This window comes from Nanorana parkeri, unplaced genomic scaffold, assembly GCF_000935625.1.
Source record: "Nanorana parkeri isolate BGI_ZX_2015 unplaced genomic scaffold, ASM93562v1 scaffold119, whole genome shotgun sequence".
Classification (NCBI taxonomy): Eukaryota; Metazoa; Chordata; class Amphibia; order Anura; family Dicroglossidae; genus Nanorana; species Nanorana parkeri.
This window is the reverse complement of record NW_017306387.1, coordinates 205,125-217,194: the sequence shown is the minus strand read 5'-3', so window position 1 is coordinate 217,194 and position 12,070 is coordinate 205,125. Positions and strand designations below refer to the sequence as shown.

Below are 12,070 nucleotides of genomic sequence, written 5' to 3'. Positions count from 1 at the left end.
CATTGGATTTGTAGTTTCACAGCAGCTGGAGTGCTGAGGTTGCCTATTCCTGATGTAATACAAGAATGATTATGCCATGAGGCATTGCGGCCTTTCTGACAAATGCCAGATTTGGAACATTCCCTTCCCCCTCATGCCCATAGGGAAGTAATACAAGAAAATGACTGAACTGTCCTATGAGATACCTGTCAGCAGCTGTAGAAAGATCTTCAATATCTTAAGTACATGAAGATATGTCTATTCTGCCAGGCTCCATTATCTAAAGCATATAAACACACAAGTAAGAACCCCAACATTAAAAAATGCCATACACATGTACACACATCATTGTGCCAACCTCATGGCCCATGCCCGGCACTGGATTGGTAGCACAAAAAAGCAGTGCTGATATACAAAGAACAAGAAAGTCCGAATAATTTATACATTCTACGTCCAGTGAAATGGCATTTATTTACTGTACCGCTGTAAGCCAATGAATTATTGGAGTGCAGGGTACTGTATGTACATTTTGCAGCCTCATTTAAACAGGGATGATTACAAGAAACTACTGGACAACCCAATCCTCCTGGGGTTTTTTTTGCCAGGGTTGCCAACTGGCAAATCCAGGCATTGCAGGGTATAGTACCCAGCTGTAAGTGGTTTGGATCGGTCAGTGTAGCATACAAATTATTGTGCATTGCATGGGAAGAATGCTTTACCTAAGGACAATAAAGACAGCCCAAGTGCAGTGCCATATAACACTAAGACCTGATCCTCAGGAACTTGTGAACCTGTTTTTTGGATAGTGAGTTTTTATAAGGAAACTAATGCATTACGATTGGATCAGGACTTATTTAACCACTTCAGCTCTTTTATCTGTATACCCTTTATGGTTCAGAGCAATTTTTACATTTCTACTATGGGTCTGTTGTCTTGTAAAAATGATTTAATTTCCTATGCAATCTACAGACAAAAAATGCACTTTTTCTTTTTTTACTTTGAGCAGTGTTAGTTTAAAAAACAAATGTATATAAAAAGCATAAATGTTTGACTATAATTTATCCTGCTAACAACGACACTAAAATTACAATACTGGTACAAAGCAATGTAAAGTTATTTACAAATTAAAGACTTTTTATTTTGTAATTTTTTTAATGCAACACAAAAAATTGAGGAACAAAATAAATAAAAACGATACAAAAAAGTGCACCTTAAAGGAGAACTATCGGGTTAAGGCTTTTAGTAGCCGACCTGTGACAGTCTCATTGTCACAGGTCGGCTAGAACTATGAGTAAACCTCATACAGTAAACTCCCAGTTATCCGATACCCATGGGGATTGGTAGATGGCGGATAACTATAGTTTGTGGTTGCTTGAGAGTTACTATTACCTCTCAAACAACCCCCCCCCCCCCCCCTCCCCTTTCTTCTCAAAGCCATCCACAACTCTGCTCCCGGCTATATATCAAACCTTGTCTCAAAGCATCATCCTAACGGTCCCCTCCGCTCTTCAAAATACCTTCTGCTTTCCAGCTCCCTTGTCAACTCCTCCCATGCTCGCCTCCAGGACTTCACTAGAGTCTCTCCCATCCTCTGGAACTCTTTACCCCAACCTGTCCATCTGTCTCCCACTCTGACTGCCTTTAGGTGATCCCTTAAGACTAATCTCTTCAAGGAAGCCTATCCCACCTCAAACTAACCGCTCAACCATCACGTTCTCAGACAATTAATCCCTACAAAGCTACCTCCTCATGTATCACTTCCCCCTCCCTTTTAGATTGTAAGCCCTCAGGGGCAGGGCCCTCCTTACCATCTTGTCTTGAATTGTATTGTGATTGTAATGTCTTCCTTATGTTGTAAAGAGCTGCGCAAACTGTTGGCGCTATATAAATTCTGAATAATAATAATAATATTGCACACACCCACTGCCCATTGTTTACATTCACCTACCAGCTGCGGAATCTAGCCGTTGGCTGCCGCAAGATGTAAACAGAGAATTTTCTTAGCAACTAAATACATTTAGTGTCCACATGTCTATCAAGCAACTGGCAAAAACATTTTTTTTCTGAGTGCTTGGGAGTTCTGTTTGCTTGAATCCTGGGTAATGGGGAGTTTACTTTTAGATAGGGGGTGGGGAAGATTAGAACTCCTATCAGGATTTTTACTCCTACTCTCTATCCTGGTCTGTTAGAGAGATTTACCCTCACTTCCTGTCCTGCTGACTACGGTTTCATGGGGAAAATTTAGATACGATGAAATAGGAACAAATTATATTTAAAAAGAAAAAAAAATATCCAAGCACTTTTTTTTATTACTTGCAAGGTTGCTTTAACTGACATCATATGCATATTTAAGGTCACAGCACAGGAGATTTTCAGTTTTCCGAAAATATTTTCTTGATAGAAATATATTTTTTCTTTAAAGGAAGAAAAAAAAGGAATTGGATTCAGAGCATGGACACATGCTGTTCAGTACATATAACTGCTGATGTACTTGGCTCTGTGCGCTTTCGTGGTTCCCTGGCATCAGTGCTGGTAGTTAATAGTAAAAATAACTTTTTATTCTCGTAATTATTACAGTACACCTACTTTGAAACAAAGATCCCCAGTCCAAATTCCTTCCCTCCTCGGATGTTAAATCCCCAACAAGTATCATCAGATGATGTATAGAGGTGAACAATCCTTCTCATTCCATCCTCAGAGCTGCTGTCTGATGGCGTCGAGCTGCCCTTCTCTACTATTAGCCTCTTCCGCAGCACATCCACCCTGGATTGAAGAAGATGTTATAAGACAGATCACCATCTAACAGACTGTGGTGGAGATTTCCAAACAGTAACTGGGGAGCTACATGCATCTTTCAGCATCTTATGATGTCTCTCACAACAGCCTGTCATGGTATAAAGAAGCTTATTTTATTTATTGTTTTACTAAATACAAATAATATTTTAATTGGGAATAAGTAAATCAATCTGCAATACCTAAAGTGCCACTAAACTCAGGAGTTAAATCTTAAAAATGCGTTCAAAGACCTTAACTATGAACAAAAATGTATTTTATTTGTGCATCACTCAACAGCCAAGTGATGGCCGAAAAAGTTACATTTTTGTTAAAAGTTAGTGTACTTGAATGCATTTTTAAGTTATAGCTCCTGAGTTTAGTGTCACTTTAAAGGAGAATCATGGGGTTAGGGCTTTTCCCCATAGTTCTCCTAAGGGTAACGGGAGGACACAAACTAGCGTCCTCCCGTCACCCTAAGCTCAGTATACCGCGAGCTACAGCTCGCTATATACTGAGACGCCGCAGCTGAAGCGGATCCCGACAATTATGTCTGGATCCGCCCAGCTGCGTGAGTGACAGCTGGCTCTGCCTATCTAGAGGGAGAGCGAGCTGTACCCGCCCCCTCCCCCGTCCGTTCCGCAGTTCAGTGCTGGAGGATCGGAGCGGGGAGGGGGGAATCCAGTCCCTCCCCTGTCACGGCTCTGTGCTGTGACAGGATCGAGAAGTGAGCGAACGCCGGTATGTGTTCGCTCACTTCCCGATCTACTGAGCCGACCTGTGACAGTTTCATTGTCACAGGTCGGCTAGAACTATGAGGATGAGTGAAAAGCACTCGCCTCATAGTTCTCCTTTAAGATTCGGGGAATCAGGGGAAAATTGAAGCACAATTTTTCTAATCTGCCATGGATTAACCAGGATTTATAAATGTTTACATAGCCAGAAAGGGAAGGGAAACTCTCCAATGGAGACATAAACATTTAAAAAATAAACAACAAGTCTTTTCTATGCTGTGAACTATGAACAACATTGTGTATGCAGTCCAGTGCAGTGAGGAGTGCTCAGAATTGTATGTCGGTGTAACAAAACAGCAGCTACACCAGTGTATGGTACAGTGACAGCATAGAAGAGCAAAACCCTCTGGTCAGGATTCGGCAGTATACCTACATCTAAAGGAAAAAGGTCACTCCTTTGAAGACAGTCAAGTACGCATCCTAGACAGGGAGGATGACTGGTTTAAAAGCGGTGTGAAAGAGGCCATTTATGTAAAAATGGAGAAGCCAAGCTTGAATAGAGGTGGTGGTGGGGGGTGAGACATCTATTGTCTGCCACATGCAATGCTGTTTTAACCCCTCTCTCTGGGAAGGTTAATAACACCTCCTAGACTCCAATTATTGCATTTGCAATCAACACTTGGTTGCGATTAACAGATTATGTGGATTGGAGCAACATTCACCATATTTATTCCCAGATAATTTTTGTACAAGTCATTCTGAATTGAGAAAGCTGGTTGGATGACCAGTGAAACGTCTTCAAGAAAAGTACAGCAAGTGAAGTTGCCTTGACCTATTTTTTACAGATATACCATGACCTGGAGGAATGAGAACCTTCACAGACTTAGATAAAATAGGTTCCTTTAATTTCCTGTCAGTTTACAGTGTTAGGGCAATCAATGTAAATCTGTGACTTGTTGCCATGGGTAACCTACTTCCATTTTATTAAATAATAATTGTGTATAGGGGGAAGGTCCAGGTGACACTGCAAAGTGTATATAAGCTGCATGTCATCCGGTCAGAGTTCACACAGACACGAGCCCTTGTGGTGAAACTCAATATTGTGATCCTCTAATGAACCTGACACGCTCTCTTTGGTCCATAGAGGTGATACATTGTGATTTTTGGTTACCTAGAACGGCTAACAATAGCCGGTAGGATGTGAATGAAGAGGGCAGCTCTGCTTACCATGTGGTCTTTTCTCTGGAGAACTTAATCCCTGGCACTTTTCCCATCCGTCTCACCATCATACGTAGACGGTTGTTCCCAGTGAGTACTTTGACTGCACTACCCATAGTTATACTCTCTAAACTAACACCATTCACCTCGGCGATCTTATCTCCGACACACAGACCTGCCAGATCTGTAAAGAGATCAGATAGATGTTAAAGCTTAGTCACAACAGGACATGCCATATCATTATTTCTAAGTAAATATTAATTATTCTTGAAGTAACTAAATGTAATACATGGCTTACTTACTACTGTATATTATGAGGACACAAGGATTCATTGAGATTTTCAGCAACTATATAAATGCAATGGGCCACAGGCCAAGAGCATGTCTACAATTTAGGGAACTCCAAAGGTAAATCCTCTCATCCTCCAAGCTGGGCTCTGGGCTGGAGAAAAAGTTACCCTTGCAGTGGGGTCCCCACTGCACCGCAAGGAATAAATGCTCTTTTTGTCTATGGGGATATAAAAAAAGGTGAAATAATTACATTTCTCACTCCTAAAAACACTCTCCTCTTTGTACGACTGGTCCCATTAAGCAGTTCATCTTTTATGACCGACCAGTCGCAGCTCTCCAATGTCATCATGTACAATGCAGGATCAGTGGTCCTGTGTTGTACAGGGGTACGGCGAGGACCCCTCCATATCTCAGGAGTGTTGGAGAGAGGAGCAGAGAGCCAGCTGCCAGGTGAACAAGACATAAGGAAAGTATTGTGCTCATTCTTATCCCCCAAAGACAAAATAGACATTTAAAAAACAATATTGTGCCGAGCTAATAATCATACATATCTAATAAATTAAAACATATATAAATGAGTCACATATATGAGCCTTCAAACAAATGAGGCATAAGAAATATCTACACACATACAAAAAAGCAATATAGGCAAAAAAAGTCCCAAGGAAAAAAACAAACGCAAACAATGGTGATTGTGCAAAAAATTCCTCAGATGATTCGCAGCCAATGTGCATATAACTCTCAGGTAAGGATGATCACACAATGCAGGCAGACCTTCACCTCCACCCAGTGAGTGATGATAACAAGTGAATATGTTTTAATTTATTAGATATGTATGATTATTAGCTCGGCACAATATTGTTTTTTCACATTTTACAGATATTTAGTTATATCCTTAGTGCTTGGTAGCTCATATTTCCACATTACACTTACTGGCGCTGATCACCTTTAGTGTTTAGTTTTAAAATAGACATTTAACCTTTGCAGTGTGGAAGCCGCCCCACTGCAAGGGTCATTTTTTCTCCAGCCTGGAGTTCAGCTTTAAATAAGAAATCCAATCGGCATCGACACTCATTGACTCATTTTGTTCTTCCTACAACTGTGTCCCAAGTTTTGATGGGGCCGTAGACTGCTGCCCGAGGAAGCCTCAACTGGAACTCCAGTTTGCTCCATACTACTTTGTACTGTTTATTCTTAGTGGCCTAGTGGCCATTACTTGTACTCTTTGAATTTCCTGAGCACTTTTGTTCTTATTGTTTTTTTTACATTGTTATACTTTGTTGTATTTTGAAAATTTGAATAAAATCAGATTGGACTAAATAAGAAATCCAACCTTTACTAGATATACTGAATTAGAAAACTGGTTCTCCTCCAACCTTGCTTCTGATCCCTGTGCTGTTCTGCAGAATGTAGGAAAATCAGTAGATCTCCATAGGCGTCAGTAAATGGCTACTTTTATTTAATCACTGCAGAGCGTGGCAGGTACCAGAAACACTGCAGGCATGGGGAAGAGCCAAGTGTATGCCTAATCAGTTCTTGACAGGATCTGTGAATAGATAGACTACCACAGCAGAGGGACTTGTACTACTCAATGCTTCCTCCTGTCTCTTAGCTGAAAGCCCCCCTCATTTCCCCCTCCCTTTCAGATTGTAAGCCCTCAGGGGCAGGGCCCTCCTTACCATCTTGTCTTGAATTGTATTGTAATGTCTTCCTTACATTGTAAAGTGCTGCGCAAACTGTTGGCGCTATATAAATACTATGTAATAATAATAAAGTCTGTACCTCGGTATGGACGTGGGCTAGGAGGAAGAGTCTGTGGGACTCAAAGCATTGTAACAGTGATCCACTGATTGTGGTTTCAATTAGGGATGCACTGATACTGATACTACTACATGTAATGACCCGCCTCCCAGCTTCCTGATCGGTCAGGAAGCCATGCTGCCTAGGAACAAGTGAAACCGGTTTCCTAGCCAATCAGGGAGCCAGGAGGCGGGTCATGATGCGCGGCCTGGCTTCCTGATTGGCTAGGAAGCCAGCTTTACTTTTTGGTAGGCCAATCAGGAAGCCAGACGGCACCTCATAACTCGCTGATTGGTCAGGAAGCCAGGCAGCCTCAGCAAGTGAAGCCAGTGTTCTTTCGCTAAAACAATGGCTTCACAGGCAATCAGGAAGCCGGGCAACGGGTCATGATCCGCCGCCCGACTTCCTGATAATCTGGGCACACGGCACCATTACTCGGTATTGGCGAGTACCTAAATTTTTTTTATCAGTACTCGTACTCGATACCGAAAACTGGTATCGGTGCATCCCTAGTTTCAATGCTTTGCAGACTTGGATAGTCTTGGATTCTCAAGTGCAAAGATCTTGCCATATCCAAACATATGAAAAATAAGCTCTACTTATTTTCAAACTCCACTGCACATTACTGGAAGTTTAAAATAACCACTACATTTGCTACACTTAAACTCACTTCACCTTCAGTCCACTCATATGTGTATATTGCTAGCTTCCAGATTAAAAGATGGAGTTGTGCAGCATTAGAGAACTACTACCATAGTACAGCCCACCAGTTATGCACTGTATATGGCAGACTGTACTATGGCTGGTTAGCGGTTACTACTTTATAAGGAGCAGTTTAAACTCAGGATTTACAGCTACAAATAATTGTTATGCTCTGCTCTCAGGATGCGCAGATACCAAGTACCATACTTGCTACAGGTACAAGTGCAAGTACAGATACTTTCCCAGCTACTAGACTAGAGAAAAACCCAAAAGTTAGGGGGCAGCTGTCATTTTTAAGGATACTGAGCTCCTGTGATTTGTGCATTCCTGTTTTAGTGTATGATTTGTTATATATACTGTACATATAGGTATATATATCTATAGATATATAGATATATATCTATGGATATATATCTATAGATATATATATATAGATATATATCTATAGATATATTGTTCACACCAAATGCAGACCAGATATGCATGAGTTTCTGCACATGCAGGGCAGTGTGTTATACCGCGTTTTTGATGCGTTCTGGGCCGTTTTGTTTTTTTTAGTTTAAAATGGGCCTTCAGTGCGTTCCAGGGCGTTTGTATGCAGTTTTGATGTGTTTGCATGCGTTCCAGAACATTCCAGTGCGGGTAAAGTAGGGCTTGCAACAGTTGTTTTACATGCTCTGTAATGGACGCTGCTATGTAAACTAGAGCCCAAAATACCATTAGAATACATTGGACGCAAGTTTTGATCCGGTCTGTAACTGCTCTGCTCCTGAAATGCGCATGGTGGGAACAAGCCCTAACTCTAACCAACCACAACATGCACAATGGCTGTGAGTGAGGCATAAATAGATTTAATACTATTTAACTTCAGATTTTATTCTATTTCAGAAAATGCACAGCTGTACGACAGACCACTATAAAGACATACCCTCCTGTGTACTGGCATAGCAGCTTGTGTTAAACTTTAATACATAAGTCTGTTTATATTGTTCATTGGCTCATTTAACACCAGGCAACCAAAGGCACACAGGGCAAGCTGAGTGATGTGCATGCTTGAAGGACAGTCTTTAGCTACCATGGTGTATTTCTCTATTCCCTAGGTGGTCAAATTGGAAACAAAGAAAGACCCTGGTAACTGGAGATTCCTTCTCTTCAGCATCCCCCAAGCATCACTTATGATGAAGCCCATTTTGTCGGTAGCCAGATACAAACAAAAGCAAACAAAATAAGAGATATTCACATCAAAGAAAGCTTTAAAACATGATTGTGTATACAATGAGAGACAACTTATGGGCACATCACTCATTAACATATACTGTTTGTCTTACCTGCACTGCTTCCTTCTTCCACTTTACTGACAAAGATCCCAAGGCCGTGCTCTGATCCCCCTCGGACGCTGAACCCCAATTTTCCATCTGGAGTTTTGTCAACTGTGATGGCAAGGATTGAATCACTCTCATCACTGTTGGCTGCAAAGCAATTAAGACATATTAATCTATATATTCTACTAATACTAAAGCTGCCCTATTACCATGCATTATACACAAAGTATTGTAACAGTAAGTCTGGCCATAGGTGGGCAGATCTATCATTAACAGGAGATCTAATCATCAAGATAAGGTCATCACTGTACTATCATGACTTTCCTACTTGATTCTGGCGATGTTTGATCTCTGTTGTGCACTTGGTGAATAGAGTATTTAATGTCAGAGATTTTCCACCACACCAAACTGGACTGGCTATGAAGAACCTTGCTGCCAGATGACATAGCTGATGATACAGCAGAGATGATTTAACTATGCTTCACAGTATGGCTGGTTTACAACCATCAAAGCAGCAGAGATTGCCATGGATAACAGGTGAAAAGTTGAATCAATCTGAAGTAAGGAGGTCATGGTTGCCAAACATGTAGACTAGAGGCAAACCAGCAACATCTGTATGTATCCACTCACTGCCAAGTCACCGAATTGCCAGGCAATCACACATCCCTGATGACCAGAAGAAGTTAAAGGCATTCTTAGTTTTTCCAATTTTGAAATATCAGCCAGAGAGTCAAAATTCAAATGAAGTCGGCTACATGTCCTTGCATGCTGCAAGCTCCGAGCATGAGAAATCTGTGTATGAGTTTAGGCAGTTAACAGGCCAGCCCTTGTCATTCCTCTTTAATAAATCTTTCACAAAGCAGGGCAACTCTATCATAACATATAAGAAAAAGATGCAGAAGCAGAGCTATAGATTCACTGTTAGGCACAATAGGCACGTGCCTACAGGTGTCAGACATTCAGCTTTTTTCTGTATAACTATTGGACACACATTTTCTTCATTAACAGTAGTAATAGTCAAATAATATAAGGTTATGTACTCATTTTTAAATTATTCTGTGAAGGAAATGTCTTCCTGCAAAAAGGTGATCTAACATAAGGATGTTACTAAGGGTGGGAAATATTGTGTGGCTAAAGGTTTTTATAATGTGAATCTGAGCAGAGGTTACAAAACATACCAACTCCCTGTAATGTGCCCGCCACATTAATGGATAATATATATATAATATATATATACACACACACACACACACAGTATCTCACAGATGTAACCAGATTATTTCAATAGGGACAATTGTTCCAGTGACAACTATCTAATGAAGAAATCCACCTTACTTTGTGGAGATTTCCGTTTTACTTCCTATTGTGTCTCCAGAACCGACAATTAATCTCCCCAATGGGACACATACAGCAAAAAAGAAACTGACAGGGGTTTTAACCCTTCCTTATTCTATCCAACAGTTTTGGCTATACTAATTTGGATAGCCCATATAATCAGGACATCAACACAAAATAAAAGCTTTAACTTACCGATATGTTTTTCAGATATTTCAACTCTGCTAATTAGCCATAAGCAAACACAACCCAACAGTCTTGCATCTGCTGGAACCATACTGGGTTGCTGTGGCTGGGAATGTGCTCTTAAATAAGCATTAGTAATAATCTAAATCTCTAATCTTTAATTGTTTAACAGTGCAGGAATATCTCTCATGAATTGCTGTTTGTCCAGTCTTAGCAGAAGTGACCCCTCATTCTCAAGACTGACAAGATGTTATCTGCACTAAACTGAGGCAGGAGATGAAAGAGACAGTCAAGAAACTGCCATCTAAAGCCCAATTAAACTTTCAGTTTAAACCAGCTAAACACATTCCAGGTGCATCAAAGCAAAAGGTGTGCAGTCTTGGGAGTCAATTTATCAATGTTTTACGAAAACATTGATAAATAGAGCTCTTATAGTTTGCTTTCTTTAGAAAGCAACCACAGCATGGGTAGAAAAGTCTATCTCCAGCCAGCACGATGCCAAATGGGACCCTTGCTCTCTGTGGAGAAACAGTGATGTCTCTGCAGAAGTCAGACATGCCCCCTACCTTTGCTCTACAATCAGCAATGCTCATGCCCCCTGCTGATTGAGGGCTCTGTAATTATTTCAGCAGGAAGTGTTAGACATCTGCAGACAAACCCCTGCTTACACACAAAGAACATGAGTCCCACTCTGCAGCATGCTGGCAGGGGGCAGGCTTTTCGATTAAGGCTGTGGCTGCTTTTTAAAGAAAACACACTTTAAGCCAATTTAAACTGAAAATGTACCTTGGCTTTGACAAAGGTCATGTCTAGAGTGCATGAAAGAAACCTAAATGATCTGTCAATTGACAGATTTTCTCTAGCCTAGAGATAGTGTTTACCTTCACACGGGGCTCACACAGGAGAAAGGACAGCCTTTGTTGGACCGGCAGTCACACTGAGAATGCACTACACTGAGAAGAAAAGAATGTATCTCAGAATGAAAGCAAATACTGTAGGTATCCTTGGTTAGGCTGCGGCAATAATCTAACTATTATAAAGTATTACAAATGCCCTTAAAGGTTTCTTGAGAGATCCTCTTTATGGGAATCAAATGTACTCTGGGATTTGATCCAGTAGTGTTGGCAAGTTTTTGTATGATTAAAAATAATCGTACAATAACTCACTACGGATAAAAGAGGAGTTTACCTTCTAACGGTGAGTTTATCAGGATGACCCTTCCCATTGGTGAAGTAGCTCGAAGCCCTTTGGGGTGTCCATTCCCCGGCCTGTTCAGCCTGCGGAATAGGTGGCGGGCCTTAAGTGAAGAGTCTCTCCTGGAGCTTCCAGGGTAATCATCTTGGGTCATCTCATTGTCATCCACTTCAATAGCATGTGCCATGACGGCAGTATGTGGCAGCAACTCATAGGGATCCTAGAGCCTGATAAGTGATCTTGATGGAGAAATGAACATCAGTGCTGTTAAATGTGGAACCCCTTCATGTTATCTCCCACCAAAAGAGGTAAATAACGAGCATACTGAAGGCAAGCATGTCTTCAGAACATTTCCTGAAATTCAAAAGATTCCATTTCGCTTACTGGAAATCGAGATCCAGCCTTTCTTGACCTACAAAAACAGGCAATACATAGTTAGAATTTTCTTTTCAACAGGTATATGCTCTTTTTCTATTTATTTTGCTTTAAATTAGCTTTTAGGTATAAATTCAGTACAACGGAAGTATATGTGGACTT

The 12,070-nt window shown here is 40.9% G+C and overlaps 1 protein-coding gene across 1 annotated transcript in view; it reads right to left on the bottom strand.

Moving 5' to 3' along the window:
• Positions 1–11,735, bottom strand: part of PDZD7 (PDZ domain containing 7) — a 40,300-nt gene extending 28,565 nt beyond the window's left edge. The window contains exons 1-4 of the mRNA XM_018553414.1: positions 11,528–11,735; positions 8,825–8,965; positions 4,713–4,887; positions 2,566–2,742 (exon numbers count right to left, since the gene is read on the bottom strand). Of these exons, the coding sequence (XP_018408916.1) occupies positions 2,566–2,742; positions 4,713–4,887; positions 8,825–8,965; positions 11,528–11,720 (686 nt within the window). The 5' untranslated portion in view covers positions 11,721–11,735. The remainder of the gene's footprint in view (positions 1–2,565; positions 2,743–4,712; positions 4,888–8,824; positions 8,966–11,527) is intronic.
• Between the last annotated feature and the right edge of the window lie 335 nt (positions 11,736–12,070).